Source organism: Cryptomeria japonica, chromosome 3 (assembly GCF_030272615.1).
Source record: "Cryptomeria japonica chromosome 3, Sugi_1.0, whole genome shotgun sequence".
Classification (NCBI taxonomy): domain Eukaryota; kingdom Viridiplantae; phylum Streptophyta; class Pinopsida; order Cupressales; family Cupressaceae; genus Cryptomeria; species Cryptomeria japonica.
Genome location: NC_081407.1, coordinates 874,711,045 through 874,731,371, shown reverse-complemented (window position 1 = coordinate 874,731,371; position 20,327 = coordinate 874,711,045). Strand labels below are relative to the sequence as shown.

Genomic DNA, 20,327 nt, shown 5'->3' with positions numbered 1-20,327 from the left:
AATCAACTTATCTCAACAGGAGAGAAAAGAGAGTTCCCGGGCTTGCAATCGTCCATTCTTGGGTGTGGGACCCGCTCGTGCTAGGTTGCCTTTTTCATTTTATTGCACTGTGGGGCCTACGCGTTTTCTTGTTCACAGGCTTTGAAGCTCACGAGTGGGAAATGGGAATGTATTTAACTATGAAACGTGGTGATATGGGAGCGGTACCCGAAAAATGTTCTCATATCGTGACAGTACTCATGTATCTTTTGTGTGAAGATTTCTTTCTGTAGAGTTTCACCGGCAACCGGCAACTTTTCTGGATAAAAAATTCTACATTTAGTCAACTTTGAAGATAAGTGTGTTTTGAGGCTCCCGCCGTTTTTTTCCCTAGCCGTCTATAAAAATAAATTATCAGCAACTTCGAAGAGAGACGTGAGCTCTGCAGTTTGCTTTTTGCATCGAAAGTGAATGATATGCTAAGTGGTTTCCCTGGAATTCTCTTGAAGGTCGTGACACAATAATTCATCTTGGATGGAAGTAGAAAAGACAATCTTCTCAAGCTCGGTATTTGTTCTGCTCATGCGCTTCGAAATTCGGTGTATCTTATTCAGTGATGAAAGGAAATGTTTTAAGTGCTTGGAATTTGTTCAAATTTAATTAGTTATATTGTGTTCCTCATCTTTTTACTTAAATCTATGCAGATGAATTGCGGCGGAAGTGGGAAGCCATGGGCAAGTCCATGTGCCGCTTGTAAAATTCTTAGGAGGAGGTGTGGAGAGAAATGCATACTTGCTCCCTACTTTCCACCAGACAATCCACACAAGTTTTCTATCGCGCACCATGTTTTTGGAGCAAGTAACATAACCAAGATGCTTAAGGTTTGATATGTAAATAAATTAACTGTAGTTTTTTTATAGCAGAACATCCTAGGCAGAGAATCTGTTTCATCATGTATTATATGTTGTTTAGATCGTTCCATGTTTGATTTAAACTGGTACCCAGTTGCATATTCTTATTGGAAAATTGTGTTTGATTGAAACAGGGTATTCCAACAGACCAAAGAGCAGATGCAATAAGTAGCATGGTGTATGAAGCGAATGCGAGGGTGAAAGATCCTATTTATGGATGTGCAGGGACTGTATGCCAACTTCAGCACCAAATATCAGAGCTGCAATCTCAATTAGCAGCATCACAGGCAGAGCTTATGGCCCTCCATATGCACCAAGCTAATCTTCCATCCTTAGTCTCATTATGCTACGCATCAAAAGAAGATGCACAACCCACTGAAAGAGACCCACAATATAAAGAAAACAATGAATATAACATCGATGACTTATTCCCAGATGAAATTGAGCACCTAATGCTGTGGGAACCACGCTAGACATAGATAACAAATGGTGTTATTTTCTTATAGAAGGTGCAAGCTATGTTGTATCAGAGACAATACCAAAGATGGTAAGTACACTTCATTTAAGGAGAGTGAGATGGGTCCGCTGTCTATATTATAGTTTAACCAAAATTTACAGTGGTTTGTTATAGGCTAGGAAGAATATAGATATGGATCATGGCATGGCACAATTTTGGAGAAGCTTAATCAACTTACTTGTACAATCAAGACTATGGTCTAAGATTATTCTAGAACTGTGAGATTTTTGGGCCCACGGCTTGAAATTGGTTCCCTCTAGTATTGTCTTAAGTGCACCTGATGTTATGACAGCTCGTGTTGCCGTTGCTTCAGATCTCAATGACATAAGGGTTCCCACTTGAAAAGATTTTTCCCCGCCTGCTTTCTCATATTCTCTCTGCCTTCTGTATTGTTCCTTCACTTTCAAGGAAAGGCCACTATAGTTATCGTCTTTTTCACTTTGTCCATGCGCCGAAAGTTGTATTGAGTTTATCTATTGCAATATATACTGCTGCTATTGGTTTGTTTTATATGTGGAATGCCTCGTATTAAAGTTAGCACCGTACCTTTATTCATTACTCATTATGTAAAATACTTTTATTATTAAATGATTATTATTGGTTCTCATTAAAGCACATTTAATGACCCCCTTTTAAGTGTCTTAGGTTAATAATAAAAATAAATACATTAAAATTTAATTTAGAAGTGTATATGATTTTGAATTTCAAAATTTCAAAATTTTAAATTAGATCTATATCCACCTTTTTTACTAATCACTATGAGTTGATTAAAGCAGGAATTATTTTAAAATGCATGTTATAGTAGTATAGATAAGGACTAACCCTATTTCTCTTGGATAACCCAAAGGAATCAAGGATCCATAGAGGATAAAGTAGCTATCTATTAAGTATATCTAAAAATAAGGTAAAACATCACCATCTTAGGAGCATATTACATGACTATATATTATCCAAGTAATCTTTGTTAATTGTTTTAAAATTAGTTTATTGAGGATCTTGACCAAAAGAGAATAAATCTTAGACTACAAAGTTCCAAAGTTATGTTTGTTCACCTCATTTAAAAAAAGAGTAGGTACATCAAATTGAGGAGTTCTAGTCAACATTTTTTTTCCATATCAATTTTGTAGATGGAGTCCACATCCACATGAAGATTTACTCATGAAGATGTGATGTCCACTTTCATAGGTATGATGATTAGATCCTTAAGAAATACTTTGAACTTGGCAAATGATAGATAAATTTATTATTTCAAAACTATTTGCCTAATGAACATAAATTTTCTAGAACAATAGAAAATTTATTTGATACATCTATGATGGTTTTTCTTCACTAGATTGAGACCTAAGTATATTTTATAAATATTTAGTTAATCTCCACACTAAGCATACTATAATTTATAAGATTCTCGGTTATTAGTCCACCCTCAATCCTAAAACCATAATTTCTTTATAATAAGATTTATTTTTATTGTAGGTCCCATAAGAAATGGTTGATATTGATGACCTAAATGCCTAGTAATGGTTTTTATAAATGTCTTCATGGATTCCATTTATGAATTCTTTGTTATTTTTAATAAAATATTTATTGAATTGCATAATATAAACAGTAATTAGATTTTATTATTCTCACAATGAATATTGCACCCCATCATATTGATATTGTAAAAATCCCTTATTATGATTATTATGTCAAAATTAGCATGCACATGACATTCTCAATTTTTTTTATTCCCACTCAATGTGATAATTAATACAATAACATATCTATAAATGACATAGGCTTGCATTGATCTTGATCCATGATGTGATTCATATTCATATCATTTTTTTTTGTATTTCTAATAATTTGCATACATTAACTATCTACAAGTATTCTAATTTCCTCCTCATTTAAAATTACTTCAACACACTCACCTTTAAGCTTGACATTATCACCTTATCCCTCTAGCTCATTTCATATTACTCAAGATTAACTTCACTCAAATATGATGGAAAAATTGACACTTATGAATTTATAAATAGTAATATGGATGTGTTGATGGGTGTTTTGACACACTCGCCAACTTAGATGAAATACTAGGTGTAACTCACCTCTCCTAAAAGGAAACCAATCTCTTGAAGGAATATAATCAACCCCAAGATGTATATTTTATCATTATCTATCATTTGATAAGAAAGGGGGTTGCAACAAGTTTCAAGGTAACTTTAGCTTTTCTTAACATATGTCTTAAACAACCTTCAGCCTTATGTGGCTAACTTGTGAATTAATATGTCATTTGAGAAAAATATTCAACTTGCAAGTATTGCACCATTATTTTGATTCACTTATTCTCATCAAACTATTTTTCCATAGCATGATCTGTATTAGGACTATAGAAATATCGATTTTCCATGACACTAAATATGAAAATATTCATAATTATCTTCCAAAACTATCATTATGTTATGACTTATATATATGAGATCAATTTAACTTTCAACTTCAAGATTTCTATTCATCCTTTGTCATCTTTAGTAATTTTTTCCCTTTGATATTTTCTATTTTTGATATTTGTAGGTACAAGAACTAGGTGAAGATATGGAGCTTGAGGATCATGGAGCTTTCCATGGAATATCAACAATAACTTAACTTGATAGTAGCCATATCCTTTTTGATATCAACATAGATGCTTGATCCATCACTTTCTCTTACAATGAAATACAACACAACAGATCAAAATTTATCAACATAAGTGTAATCATTATTTATATCCAAAAACCATTAATATTTCATTCATGAGTTCATAAAAATACCTAACTATCCCATTTAATTTCTATGCTCTACCCAATTAAATTACAACATATCCTTAGTAAAATCAAGGATTGCCATTGGTAGGATTGCCATTGGTAGTACTACTTGATTTGGCTCACCTATCGTTTTCTATTTAGTCATGTCCATCATATTTTGGGTGTTAAGCTTTAGGATTCATGATAGTCCTTTAGATCTCCATATTATCTCTCTAGTTTAATGATTATTATTTCTAGGTTGATGAAGATCGTTCTTAATAAAAGATGATTAAAATGGCATGTTTATATTTGAAGTGACAGTTCTATGATTGTGCATGACCCCTTATTTCTGCAAGATACTTGACTATAATCTTGCTTAAAACACTTTCTTTTAGCTCTCTTGTCACCATGAAACTCTACAAAGAATTTTCAACAAATACATCATCAAATTCAATTTATAAATTAGTCATACAATCAGTTTTTCTTGATTATCTAATGTGATGGATTCATCCTCAATTTATTCTTTATATTCATCATGATTATCCTTAATTATTACACCATCTAATTATGTTGTAATGTCATATGACACTTTTTTTGTCTTTATATTTTTCAAGCATATCCATTGAGATAAGATGTCATAAAAAATGTCTCACCACTTGAACTAATTGCCATATGATTGCTAATCAAACCAAATACACCTAATCTTGATTTTCTACAACTATACTATGATTACCATCACACAAAAGACTTGGAATTTTGTAAATTTGATCAGATTAGAATCCATCATATTCCTTGTAATTTTCTTCATGAGAAGATACAAATTGCGATTTTTCATTCCATCGTCACCTTATCAAGAAAACTCCGTTCATTTGCAATTTTAGTTGTAGAATATGAATCACTCAAATCATGCCGACAGGTTTTATTATCTTGATATAAGTCACTCTTTGAAGGCCACCCTTAAACCACACACACTAAGCAACATATTAAGTCTAGAGAATGTCAAGTCATCTCTGAGTGTTTAACACTTTTAAGCCTAGAAATAAAAGCTTAATATGTGTGATTTAAGAGATCTGCAAGCGGGATTGTGTACATGAATGGAAATGGAGCCCAAAACTGTTTTCATGCCATGACATCACCGTGACAGTACTCATCTATCTTTGTGTGAACGGAGATTTCTTCTCATAGAATTTCACCGGCAACTTTTGTTGATAAAATGTTATACCTAGTCAGCTTGAAGCTAATTCTGATTTGAGGCTTCCGACATTTTCTGTCTATAAAAATTGGAACTTCAAGGAGAAACGTGATCTCCACGTTTGTCTTCTTGCACCGAGAGTCATATGCTAAGTGCTTTCCCTGCAATTCTCTCGAAGGTCGTGACACAATAATTCATTATTGGATGGAAACAGAAAAGGCAAGCTACTCAAGCTCGCCCTTTGTTCTGCTTCGAAATTCGATGTATCAAATTCAGCGATAAATGCAAATGTTTAAGTGCTTGAAATTTGTTCAATCTGATTACTGATATTGTATTCCTCATCCTTTTACTTAAATCCATGCAGATGAATCGCAGCGGAAGTGGGAAGCCATGGGCAAGTCCATGCGCCGCTTGTAAAATTCTTAGAAGAAGGTGTGGTGAGAAATGCATACTTGCTCCCTACTTTCCACCAAACAATCCCCACAAGTTTTCTACCGCGCACCATGTTTTCGGAGCAAGTAACATAGTCAAGATGCTTAAGGTTTGATATCTAAATACAATCACTGCAACCCAATTTTTATAGGAGAACATCTTAGACACATAAGTTGTTTCAACTTGTATTCTATTTTGGTTACATCGTTCCATGTTTTTGTTAAACTCTAGTAGCCAGTTACATATTCTTATTGGAATAGTGGTTTGAGTGGAACAGGGTGTTCCAACCGATCGAAGAGACGATGCAATAAGTAGCATGGTGTATGAAGCGAATGCAAGGGTGAGAGATCCTATTTATGGATGTGCAGGGACTATATGCCAACTTCAGCACCAAATATCAGAGCTGCAATCTCAATTAGCAGCAGCACAAGCCGAGCTATTGGCCCTTCATATGCACCAAGCTAATCTCCTGTCCTTAATTTCATTATCTCACACGTCAAAAGAAGATGCACAACCCACCGAAAGTGACCCACAATATAAAGAAAACAAGGAATATAACATCGATGGATTATTCTCAGATGAAATGGAGTGCCTAATGCTGTGGGAACCACGCTAGACATAGACACAAAATGGTGTTATTTCTTATAGAAATCGCAAGCTATGTTCTATGAGAGACATAACCAAAGCTGGTAAGGGCACTTCATTTGAAAAGAGTTGATGGGTTCCCTTTGTCTAATATATATTTTAAACAAATTTTACAGTGGTGTGTGGAAGAGTATAGATATGGATCATGGTATTGCACAATTTTGGAGGAGCTTAATCAATTTTACTTGTGCATTCTCGACTCTGGTGAATGCTTATTCCAGGACTGTGAGTTTTTAGGGCCCTTAAGTGGACCTGACTGGGCTCGGTTCGTGTTGCTACTGCTTCAAATCTTAATAGCATATGGATATCCACTGGAAAGATTTTTTCCCACTTGCTTTCTCTTATTTTCTCTGCTTTGTGTGTCCGTGTACTGCTCCTCTACTTTTTCAAGCAAAGGTCATTATAATTAGATATCTTGTGTTTCAGTTTGTCCATGCGCCGAAAGGTGTATTGAGTTTATCAAATGCAATGTATACTGCTGCTATTGGTTTGTTTTTATATGTGGAATATCTCGTATTAAAGTTAGCAACCTAGCTTTATTCATTATATAAAATATGTTTATTATTAAATGATAATTATTGTTTCTCATAAAAATACATCTAATGACCCCTTCAATTGTCCAGGGCTAATCAATAACCGTAAGTTGGTAAAAAAAACTTTATCTAGGTTATTTTTTTAATATATTTCAAGATTTTAAAATATTTTATTATTACTTTTTAAAAAATTTATAGAATAAAAAATTTATTTAGATAATTTTTATGTTTATGATTTTGAATTTCAAATTCTTAAATTAATTTTTTTAAATTTGGTCTATATTCACCTCTTATTAATCATCATGAGTTGATTATAATACTAATTGTTTCAAAATGCATGCTATGGTATTAGAGTTAAGAATTAATTCTAATTGTCTTGTATTACCTAAGAGAATCTAAGATCCATAGAGGATAAAGTAGCTATCTATTAATCATGTCTAGAAATAATAATGTAAAAAGTCATCATCATAGGAGCATATTACATTACTCCCTATCATTAAATTAGTTTATCTAGGGGCTTGACCAAAGGAGAATAAATCCCAATCCAACAAGTTCCAAAATAATATTTCTTTACACCATTTTTCAAAAAGTTAGATATATAAGATTAAGCAGAACATTTTCTAGTCAATAATTTTTGTCCATATCAATTTTGTACATAGATTCCAAGTCCACATGATAGATTCACTCATGAACATGTGAATTTCACTTTTATAAGAATGAATATTAGATCCTTAAACACTACTTTGAACTAGGCAATTGATAGATAATTTTAATATTTCAAGTTGTTGCCTCGTAGGCCGAAATTTTCTAGACCAATAGAAAATTTATTTGATGCATATAGTTTTTCTTCACTATATTGGTAGATAAGTATATTTAATTAATTAATTTATTTCCCATAATGATTATACCATAATGTATAACATTTCCAATTTTTATTCTAAGCTCTACAATACTAAAACCATACTTTCTTTATAATAGGATTTATTTTGATTGAAGGTACCATAAGAAATGGTTAATATTGATGATCTAATTGCCTAGTAATGTTTTTATACATGTCTTTATGGATTCCATTTATGAAATTTTATTTATTTATAATAAAAATGTTATTTAATTGAATAATATAAAGAATAATAAGATTTTGTTATTCTCAAAATCAATATTGCACCCCATCATATTAATATTGTAAAATTCCATTAGTATGGTTGTAATGGTAAAATTAGCATACACATGCCATTTTCAATTATTTTTATTCCTATCTCAATGGGATAATTAATACAATGGCATATCTATAAGTGGCTTAGATTTGCATTAAGTTGACTCGTGGTGGGATTCATATGTACATTTATTCTACCTATGTGTGTGTGTGTGTGTGTGTGTGTGTGTGTGTGCACCTTAACTCAAGGGTACCCCTACGACCCAGCCCAACGCCCTACCTACCTTACCTTGGACTTACTATTTCTACCAAAGTTTACCAATATTTGTAATAATTTACATACATTAATTATCTACTTATTATAATTTTATCTTCATTTAAAATTAATTCAATATATTCATGTCTAAACTTGAGATTGTCACCTTATTCCTCTAGTTTATTTGTACCTTACTCAAGATTAACTTCATTCAGTTAGGATGAAAAATTGGCACTTTTTAATTTACCAATACTATTTGGATGCATTGATGGGTGTTCTAACACACTCGACCAATTAGATGAAATAATAGGTGTAACTCACCTCTCCTAAAAAGAAATAAATCTCTTGGAAGAAGAAAATCAACCAGAAGATCTTAGAGAGAGAGAGAGGCAACTAGGAGGAATATTATAGGAAGATAAGACATCATAAAATTTAAGGGAACAAACCCCCAAGATAAAGATCTTTACCCACACAATCACATACAAGGACACATAAAATTAGACCAAAAACAAATGAAAGACAAAGGACAAAGGAAAAAGAATAAAAGAAGACACACAAAATTGGTTAGTACTTAAAAAAAATAGCTCCAAGTCAACTAGTTGGAAAGGCCTCGATAATCAAAATATCTCATCCATTAATATAATTCTTGAAATGCTATTGCAAGAGCACAAGTGGTCACATGGAAAGAGAAAGAGCATGCATCGAGTGATGAACCATGATCCAATGAATAGAAAGGTATACTATGTTATGGGTTCATAGGGAAGAAGAAAGGAAACATGGATTCCATAGGCTAGCATGTTGTGTTATGCTAGGTGATCCATGGGAGAGAGAGAGAGAGAGAGAGAGAGAGAGAGAGAGAGAGAGAGAGAGAGAGAGAGAGAGAGAGAGAGAGAGAGAGAGAGAGAGAGAGAGAGAGAGAGAGAGAGAGATCCCCTTAATTGTGTTCTAGCTCACCTTTGTTAGATTTCGACACCTTTAGACTAGGGCTCCCAACACCCATGTTTGACACTTTCTGCTCGAATTTTTAGATCTAGGTTCCTCTTAGTATCTCTCTTTTAGATTTGCATTATCATGTCTTTAATTATTTTAATAAATTTTTGTTCTTGTTGAAGTATATCACTTTGCTATCATTAACCCTAGATCTCATATACACAATTCATAATCCCGATTTCATTACAAGAAAAGGAACAAAATCCTAGTGTTCAACTCTCCTATCAAGACTATAGTTGAACCTATTTGTGTTCCAATATTATGTAATGAAAAGTTTAGATCATATTTTGCATTCATAGGCCTAGGATCTCATTTTCATACATATAAATAAAAAAACAATTTCAATGATTATAAATAAGTAAATCAATCATATCATTGTAAGATTCATTATTATTAGTCTAAAACATGATATGTTTATCTTCCCTAAAATCAGTATATGTTTGATACCAAAAATATGTGTAATCCCTCAACTAGATTAATATGATCAATCATGTGTGTATCTTGCAAAGTATATGAGCTATTAGTATCTTCAATCAACACATTTCTCATCTTGTCCTCCAAAAAAACACATTCATTCTTAACACACACACACAAAAAAAATCACGATAATACATCTTAGGATATGGAATAATAGATTGTAACATAAAAATATCTTACAAGAAATGGCCTATCATTTTGATTGAGTACAATAGGATTAAGATGTCCTCACTTAGCTTTAATATCATGTCTATTATATTATTCATTCCATCAATTTTAAGGTATTGTGAGAAATTAAAATATTATTCACTTGGAGATCATGATTACTAATTTAGATGCCTTCTCGACCTCCATTTTTGCATATTATACTAATTCCTTCATCCTTGTACTACATTTTCAAATTATTTGTGCATAAATAATCACCACTATACATATTAGTAGGACTAGAATTATAAAAACATGATATGTATGAATCTAGTCAAAATATATTGAACAAATTTAATGAACTATGTCATCAAATTCACATGTACACTCCCTTCATTTTTCTTTTGGTTAGTATTAGAGTGATCCATGACCTTGGACAGAAAAATCATAATATTGAGGAGCTCCTTATTAATTTCTTAGCCTAATCCATGTCATGTATTTCGTATTATAGCAATGCATTATCTTTACCTTTAAAAAAAAATGTCTATATTAGCATGAAACACATCAGTACTTGCACCATAAACATAATATAGTCAATCCCCATTGATCAATAATTTATCATCAACATCCTTATGGCTATTTCTCCTTGAAATATTAGTTTGAAGCTCGTTCAATTGATTTGTAATCAAAAAATTGTATCCTCCTCTATGATTTTACAATTTTTATCACTTTGTTTCTCTACGATACTCAACTGATAATTTTACAAAGAAACACTTGATTTTAATTATATTATCATTACAAAACTCTATTAAAAAGTTTCCAATCTACACTTGATCAAATTCAATCTACAAATTAATCATACATTTAATTTTTATTTGCTAATCTTGATTATTCACTGATGGGTCCATCCTCAACTTGTTCTCTTCTCTATATTCATCATAATTCCTTCTGAAATAATCTTATAATATTAAATGACAGTTTGACAAATTATATTTTTCAAACATATCCATTGAAATAAAAAGTTAATACTTTATCTTACCAATTTGAAATAATTTCGATATGATTGCTAATCAAATCAATCTTGAAAATATACTCAATCTCGATTTTCTACAGCTACAACATGGTTAGCATCATCTTGTAAATTTGATCGTAATGGCATATAAGATTAATATCCATCATATTCCCTTCATAATTATCATCATGAAAACATAGGTTCAAATTGCGATTATTCATTCTATAATCAAGAACATCGAAATCGTGCGTCAGGCTCACCTTATCAAGAAAGACCTACGCGTTCTATTATAATCATATAATTCAGACTCCCTGCAGACTTTGAAGCTCACGAGTGTGAATGTATCGAACGCGTTGCATCCATCTTTGTGTGAACGGAGATTTCTTCTCGTAGAATTTCACTTGCAACCGGCGAACTTTTCTTGATAAAATATTCTATCGTTTTCCCTAGCCGTCTATAAAAATAAAAACAATCGGAACCTTCGAGGACAAACGTGATCTTCGCAGTTTTCTTTTTGCACCGAGAGTAATATGCTAAGTGGTTTCCCTGCAGTTCTCTTGAAGGTTGTGACACAATAACTCATTCCAGGATGGACACAAAAAAGGTCTTTGATTTGCTCATGCGGTTGGAAATTCGGTGTATCAAATTCAGTGATAAATGGAAATGTTTTCAGTGCTAGAAGTTTATTCAAATTTGATTAGTTATATTATATTCCTCATCTTTCTACTGTAATATATACAGATGAATTGCGGCGAAAGTGGGAAGCTATGGACAACATCATGCGGCGCTTGTAAGATTCTGAGAAGAAGGTGTGGAGAGAAATGCATACTTGCTCCCTACTTTCCACCAAACAATCCACACATGTTTTCCATGGCGCACCATGTTTTCGGAGCAAGTAACATAATCAAGATACTTAAGGTTTGATATGTAAATATTTATTAAATTCACTGTAATTTCTATAGGAGAACATCTTAGACAGAGAATCTGTCTCATCTTGTATTCTATTTTTGTTACATCGTTCTATGTTTTCCTTAGACTAGCAGCCAGTTGCACATTCTTATTGGAAGAGTGGTTTGAGTGAAACAGGGTATTCCAACTGACCGAAGAGCCGATGCAATAAGCAGCATGGTGTATGAAGCAAATGCGCGTGTGAGAGATCCTATTTATGGATGTGCAGGGACTATATGCCAACTTCAGCACCAAATTTCAGAGCTGCAATCTCAATTAGCAGCAGCACAGACCGAGCTGATGGTTCTCCATATGCACCAAGCTAATCTTCCATCCTTAGTCTCATTGTGCCATACATCAAAAGAAGATGCACAACCCACCGAAAGTGACCCACAATATAACAAAAACAATGAATATAGCATCGATGAATTATTTTCAGATGAAATGGGGTGCATAATGCTGTGGGAACCATGGTCGACATTGACACCAAATGGTTTTATTTTCTGACAGAAAGCGCAAGCTATGTTCTACAGAGTGAGACATGTCCACTCACGCTCTCTACAATATATTTTAGCAATATTTTACAGTGGTGTGTTATAGGCTAAGAAGATTATAGATATGAGTCATGGCATATTAGCACAATTATGGAGGAGTTTAATCAATTTACTTGTGCATTCAAGACTCTGGTCAATGCTTATTCCAGGACTGTGAGGCTTTTGGCCCCACAGTTTGAAATGGGTGTATTCTAGTCTTGTCCTAAGTGGACCAAACTGTGTCGATTTGTGTTGCTACTGCTTCAAATCTTAATGGCATATGGATTCCCACTTGAAAAGATGTTTTTCCATTTGAAAAGATATTTTTCACATATGGATTCCCACTTGAAAAGATGTTTTTCACACTTGAAAAGATATTTTTCCTACCTGCTTTCTCTTATTCTTTCTGCCTGTTGTGCTCATGTATTGCTCCTTTACTTTTCAAGCAATGGTCATTAGTCATTTTAGGAAGATATCTTGATTTTCACTTTTTCCATGCGCCGAAAGGTGTATTAAGTTTATCTATGTCAATATACACTACTGCTATTGGTTTGTTTTATGTGTGGAATGCCCCGTATAAAAGTTAGCATCGTACCTTTATTTGTCATACAAAGTACTGGTTCGCGTGGAAACACATTTAATTAAAAAAGGAAATCGTTATGCAGTCAATATATAAGTAATACAAAAGTTATAGTATGTAAAGGTAATTTATGTATTGATGTTTTCTATTATCTTGTTAATATAAAAGTAATACAAAAGTTATAGTGTGTGAAGGTAATTTACGTATTGATACATTCTAAGGACTGAATAGTCATTTTCAATTAAAAACATAAATGGTTATGCAACTTTTACGATGCATCAATATATAAGCAATACATAAGTTATGGTGTACGAGGGTAACTTATGTATTGATACATCCAAATATTTCTAAGTGATTTTTTTTTAATCTTATTTCTATTTTCTTATAATACATTTTAATATTTTAAAATCGTTTATTAAATTTGATCATTTAAAAAAAAAAGATTAAAAATGAATTAAAATCATTTTTATGTACATGGATTTGAACATTAAAACTTTTAATTTTTAGTTTTTTAAATTGAGTCCGTGTTCACCTCTCTTACTAGTAATTATGAGTTGACTAAAACAAGAATTGTTTTAAAATTCATAGAATGATAATATAGCTAAAGATTAAACCTGATTCTCCTAGATCAACTAAAGGAATCTAGGACCTATAGAGGATAAATGAGTTATCAATTGAGCATATTTAGAAATGATGCATTACATTACTATTCTAGAAGCATATTACATGATTACCTATTATCCTTTCTCTATTTATTGTTGATGAATTAGCTTATCTAGGGGCTTGTCTAAAGGAGAATAAATATTGGTCTAGCAAGTTCCAAAATCATGTTTGTCGACACCATTTTAGAGAAAAATAGGTACATTAGATTGAGGAGAATATTTTTTTCCATATTAATTTTATAGATGGAGTCCAAATTGACATGATAGGTTCACTTATGAAGAGATGAAGTTCACTCTCATAGGCATGAAGATTAGATCTTCAAGTATGTCTTTAAAATCGAGTCAGCAGATAATTTTATTATTTCAATTTTTTTGTCTAATGGATCTAAATTTTCTTGAACAAGAGCAAATCAATTTGTGACATCTGTGATAACTTTCCTTCATGATATTGAGAGTTAAGTATATCTAATTAATTAATTTCCACATTAATTACAATATTTATTAAATTACCAATTATTACTTCTAGCTCTAAAAGTTATCTAAAAAAAATAACATAATTTTATTAAAGTTCGATTTGTTTATGTTGAGGCTCTTTTGAAAAATGACTAATATTTATGATCTAAATGCCTATTAATGGTTTTAATGCAAGTCTCTATGAATTCAATTATGAAATTTTAGTTATATTCATTAAAAGAGCAATTGGATCATAATGGAAATGTCTTTATTTTAAATTTTAGTCATTAGATTTTATTATTATCACATTAAAGATTGCACCCCTAATATTAATATTGTAAAACTCATTGATATGATTGTAATTGTGAAATTAGCATACCCATGCCATTGTCAATTAGTTTCATTCTCATTTGACTGAAACTAATCATTAATAAAATGACATATTTACAAGTGGTATAGACTTGTGTTAATCTTGAATCATTATTTGAATAATATCCACATCTATTTTATCCATATTTATAATAATTTCTTTACATTAACTATCCACCCATTCTAATTTCACTCATATTTAAACTTAAGTGGATTTACTAGTAAACTTGAGATTATCACCATATCCCTTTAGTTCATTTTTGTATTACTCAAGATTAACCTAACTCAATTATGATGGGAAACATGAAACTTGTCAATTTACCAATGGTTATTAGGATATGTTGATGAGTATTTTGCCACACTCAACAACATAGATGAAATATTAGGTGTACCTCACCTCTCTTAAAACATTACCAATCCCTTCAAGGGAATTCAATGAACAAGAAATATCCATATACCTTAGTCATGGTTTTGTCTGATGAATCAATGGCCATGCATGCTTGTTATAAATCAAAATGCACGTAGTGTTTTAGATGCTATCCAAATAATTAGGTGATTAGATGCATAAAGATATCATCATTTTAAATTTAGAATTTAAAAAACATTGATATAACATATTCATTGAATTCAAATATCTATCTAATCACTCAAATAAATAATGAATTGGTGCCCGCAGTCGTAATATATCAATAATTAATAATTTATAGCTGAGAAGAAGTCTTATCCTACACATCTCTAAAAATTAAATAAACAAGGTCTCAAACCGATTAAATGAACTCGTTTATCATGAGATATATTAGGATCCTTGTTGAGATGATAAAACCATGCAGCTAAACTAGCTTTGCATGAGTATAAAGAGTCTTGAAAAGGAGAGAGAATATATTACACTTGTATATCTCACTCATAAGCTCACAAAGACATCAAATTCAGGTAATTCAACATTTAGCACATGAAGAATTCCATGAATTTGCAAAGCAGTAATCGACTCCATCATCGGAGGTTACCAAAACAAGCTACAGGCATTATGTTGCAGATGAAACGCCCAACAACGATGGATTGCAGAAGATTGACCAAGATTGAAACTATGCAGACTATGAGAGAGCGTTAGAGACTGTGAGAGGGAGGGTGTCGAATTGTAAATTTAAGTCAATTCCAGATTTGATACTTCTCCACACCACAAAACATCTCCTGCAGCTTGTGTAGATAGAAATGAAGCCAGGCAGGTCTGCAACATATGGAACTCACGCTAACCTCAGGCACAAATGCATTCCATTAGAAATGTATGGCAATAATATGCTGAGTAGTGCAAGTGATAATGCCATTTTTCCTTGTTTTTTCTTAATGTCTTCAATACTGCCGACAATTTTCTCTATAACTACTATGTGGAGATCTCATGCCTTGCCTATCCACACAAGCTGCAGACAATGTGCAAGTCTATAAACACATCAAGCCTAGTAAATATGAATATCCACTAGCTTCCTCTTGCCTCTCATACTTTATTATCTTCACGAGATCCAGTATGCTCGCTGTAAGTAACAATGCCTCTACAATACTTAGCCTATAGCAAAGATTAAAATCCCCCATAAAGATGTCACAAACCAACAAAAACGCTAGATACCTTGAAATAGGTCGTGTGGCATAGAAAACCAGTTGCAAAATCGCAAATATTGAGCCCAACAAGAAATGGGTAGGGGGGCAATTTTTTCCTTTGCTAATTTTTTTCTTCTACACCCAAAATTCTACACAATATTTAATTATGTACGGTAGAGGGATTTAAAAAAATAAAAATGTAGTTACTATATTTTGCTATACAAATATTATTTTTTCATTTTTCAGACCTTCTGGACTCAATAGCAATGACTATCTGATTCCATGACACTCTTTAATAGAATTATGCGTGGAGTCACTTAGATGTGAGAAAGGACATGCAAGCAATTCTTGGATATCATGCTAGGATTAGAAAGCAAAGACTGAACCACAAACCATGAGAACATAAATAAATCCTAATTAATAATAAAAAAATAACTAAAATGTACATAGATGCTTGCATATATAGGCAAGCTAGATGAGGTAGACAAGTTGGATACAACAACTGACTCACCCTCTAAGGTGTGACACTTGTGAGAACACTTGACAAGTGTGTGAGAAAGAAGCTAATCTACATGCACTTTTTGTTTCACAAAGTGCTCATACACATGTCTCAACTAGATTAAGTGAGACAAAAGACTAAAATTCCTAAGTAAAATTAAGCTTATGTGTGGATAGGTCAATCTAGAAAGTGTTAACAACTAACTATTTATTGGGGCAGCCAAGGGAAACTCGGGGCCAGCTGGGTGTGGGGGAGTGATAAGAAATAAAGCAGGCTATTGGGTTGCGGTGGTGGCGCTCCCCATGGGATCCCATACCAACCACTTAGCCGGAGCCATGGCAGCTTACCAAGCTCTTGCCCTTGCTAAATATTTGGGATTTAATAAAGTTTGGCTTGAGGGAGATTCTAATAACATTGTAAAATGCCTAAAGGGTCTTTCCTCCCCATCATGGACCATCAAAAACATTATATCTCAAGCCAATGAGATAATCAATTCCTTCGAGCGATGTGTTATCTCTCATAGTTATAGAGAGACCAATACCATGGCTGATTGGGCTGCCAACATGGTTGTCCTTGCTGATCAAATGATCAGCTGGAAAGGTGAGCTAGATCTTCGTCATGAGGCCCGTGCAATCCTCATTTATGACAGAGTGCATGGGAAAAAGGGAGTGATAAGTGATGATTACAACACACTTATCAATGAAAGTTGTCATAGTGAGTTGGAAAGAGCGATGCTTGAAGGTTGAGCTGGCGTTTAATGCAAACAAGACTTCGCATGCTTTTTGGGTGCCCATTTCTTTTTTGAGGGTTTCCCTGCTATGCACTTTGGTTTCCATTTTTGACATGTTCTGTATTGTAAAGGGAGTGAGAAATTCAGCCGTTGACGATATGGGAGGCAATAGGAAAAGGGTTGAGCCACTTTCCTGTGATAAATGGAAGAAGAAGCTGAAAGCATGGGCTATTTTGGAGACTGCTAAGATGATAGGATATATGGAGTGAATTCAAGGAAAAAACCCTACCATTACTAGATTATTCAAGAAAAATTGGAAGGAAGGCAAAATTACTATAGGCAGAAGAAAGGTGGAAATTGATGAAGGAATGATTGTTGAAGTCACTGGGATGCCAATGGAGGGTAGAAAATTCTATAGGGATAGAAAGCTCATAAAGGCTGCTATTAAGCGATTCCCGAAGGAAGACTCTGAGAAAGCCAAATTGATGAAATCCAACAAGAGCAGACTACTCACCGAAGGTGATTAAAAAGGTATGGAGATGGGTTATGTTCTCTATAATGCAATATGTCATTCTTGATAGTAGATAATCTCGTGTTTATGAATATCATTTTGTGCTCTTGAATCACTTCTGCCATAAAGATATGGTATCTATTCTTTTTTACCTGTTTAGTTCCTTAAACACCATCATAAAGGATTTTAAGGCTAACCTGGATAGCAATCCTCCCATGCATGAAGGGTTAATGTTTCTCTTATACAACCATGTCAAGGCCTCCTCTGTGCAACATTATATCACTCAGCTTTCAGACTCGGAAGATGAGTCTAAAAAATCAGATGACAGTGAAGATGAGGGGTCAGATACGGAGTGGGAAAATGATTTTGACAAAGATACCTCTACTAAAGGTACTGGAAAGGGGAAGGATAAAGATATGGCTTCTGGGTCGGCTAAAAATACTCCTGGAAAAGGGGTTAAAAGAACCAGGAGTAAGGTGCGGGAGGAGGACAACTGGTTAGAAGAAGATGATGAGGATAATGATGGTATGGAAATTGAAAGTGAAAATGCTACCCTACCGCCTAAGAAGAAAACTAAGTGGAGTCCTGATATTACTGATATATGCCTAGAGAAGGAGGATGGTACCTCAAAGATCCACTCTATTTCGGTGGACCCTAATAAATGAACTTGTAATGTTGAGAAAGAAGGGAAGATGGTGGTGGGAGGTGAGACTCTGCCTTCTAATGACAAAATTATTGTTGCTAATGTGGAGAACCTGGAGAATAAAGTTGTCTTTTCAGAATTCATCAAAGGTAGTAGCGATTCTCCTATGACCTTGCTTCATACCATGAAGAGTGGGATGATGGAATTTTACAAGAAAATTGAATGGGTCTACTCGGAGATGGAAAGCTTGAAGTCTAAATAGGAGGAATCTTCTAGGAAAGTGGACACTTAAGAAGTTGTTGGGACAGGTAATCTCAACTCCTTGCCTAATTATTTGAATGAACTAACAAAATCCATCAGTGATGTGGAGGCTCTCACTGGAGCTCATGGCTCTCAATTTAAGGCTGTGGAGGCTAGGTTCAATGAATTGGAAAAGAGGGTTCTCAACCATGAGAATACCCTAAAGAAAATCGAAGAACAAAGCCAAAAAATTCTGAGGGTGATGATTACCAAATTGGAACAGATCCACCAGGAAAAGAACATGATAGACATTTCTGAGGATAAGGTTCCGACCCTTAAGGGTGTGGCCATTTAAAAGAACCCGAGCAAGTATGAGGAAGATGGCTCAGTAACACAAGGAGGTTAGAGGATCTTAAAGGTGTTGCTGCCTCAATGGTCCAACTAGAGAAGGAAGTAGTGGAGCTTCTCAAATATTTCTTTTAGGTCTATTGTTTTGTGATCTTGGTTGTCCCTTAGGTGTTTATGTGTTGTCCTTCTGTTTCTTTTGGTGCTCTTGCTGGCTTTTTGTCTATGCCAGCTGTCTCTATTTCTTGTTTTGTTCTATCTAGCTGGACTTTCAATGTTTTATCTATTTTATAATTTGCAGTAAAGGGTTTCGGGGCCCCTTCAAAACCCGCTTTTCACTTAATCAAAAACAACTAACTATTTATACTAACTTTCTCCGTGCATTTAGTTAAATACTTCATTCAAATTATTAGCTCATTAATCAGCCTTGTTGACTAATAATAATTATTTTAATTAAAAATTATGATAATTTTAAACTCCTTTATACTGGTCACTTCTCATTAACTCCACCAATCTTGAACCATACTTGTGATCCATGATTAAGTCTTATCTATTGATGATTTGTCCTAACAATATATAAATTATTTGGCATCTTATTAATCATTTGGATCATCACTCTTTCAAACTTTAGTATTGTTTTAACTTTTATCATCCAAGGAATGTAGTTGTTATGCTTGTGAAATGATCACCCACATCCATCACCCACATATCTCCACATGGAACTCAAATTAAAGTTTGCATGACTAGAAAAAAAAAAGTGTTTCAATTGTTATAGTTTAATTCTTGTTGCTTATTGAAGTTTGACTACTTTCTATAGGAGTGATCAACCTCCCAAGAGCACAAACAACTATAAATCTTCACACAAAAATAATATTTCACCAAAAATAATGATGAAGTGAGATGATTAAAAATTGTACAAGAACCTTTCATATAAAGGCAAGAGTAGGGATGCAAGAACCAATGAGGTGCAGGAGGAAGTTAGAGAGTAGGTATAACCAACTACTTGACAACTATACAACACAAATATTAATGTAGGTAGAAAATAGCTATTGACAACTATTAACAACTACCTGAGTGAAATACCTATGTACCTAGAAAATGATAATTATGCCTATGTAGAATTAAGCATCAGTCAATAATTAATTTACTCTAACACCCCCCTTAAGTGCAACTTAGGGAGAAGATTATTAGGCAATATGTGTCCTAGATACAAAGCCT

The 20,327-nt window shown here is 33.3% G+C and overlaps 3 protein-coding genes across 3 annotated transcripts; all 3 read left to right on the top strand.

The window, feature by feature from the left end:
• Positions 1 to 217: 217 nt before the first annotated feature.
• LOC131076437 (LOB domain-containing protein 1) lies at positions 218 to 1,919 on the top strand. Its single transcript, XM_058013618.1, has 3 exons — positions 218 to 546; positions 684 to 860; positions 1,025 to 1,919. Exons 1-3 carry the CDS (start codon positions 514 to 516, stop codon positions 1,361 to 1,363), a joined length of 549 nt encoding a protein of 182 aa, XP_057869601.1. The 5' UTR covers positions 218 to 513; the 3' UTR covers positions 1,364 to 1,919.
• A 3,803-nt stretch (positions 1,920 to 5,722) lies between these two features.
• On the top strand, positions 5,723 to 6,555 carry LOC131076447 (LOB domain-containing protein 1-like). Its single transcript, XM_058013632.1, has 2 exons — positions 5,723 to 5,905; positions 6,074 to 6,555. The coding sequence occupies exons 1-2, from the start codon at positions 5,723 to 5,725 to the stop codon at positions 6,410 to 6,412; spliced, it is 522 nt and encodes a 173-aa protein (XP_057869615.1). The 3' UTR covers positions 6,413 to 6,555.
• A 24-nt stretch (positions 6,556 to 6,579) lies between these two features.
• On the top strand, positions 6,580 to 12,761 carry LOC131076446 (LOB domain-containing protein 1-like). Its single transcript, XM_058013630.2, has 3 exons — positions 6,580 to 6,666; positions 11,748 to 11,924; positions 12,093 to 12,761. The coding sequence occupies exons 1-3, from the start codon at positions 6,580 to 6,582 to the stop codon at positions 12,459 to 12,461; spliced, it is 633 nt and encodes a 210-aa protein (XP_057869613.2). The 3' UTR covers positions 12,462 to 12,761.
• Positions 12,762 to 20,327: the final 7,566 nt, after the last annotated feature.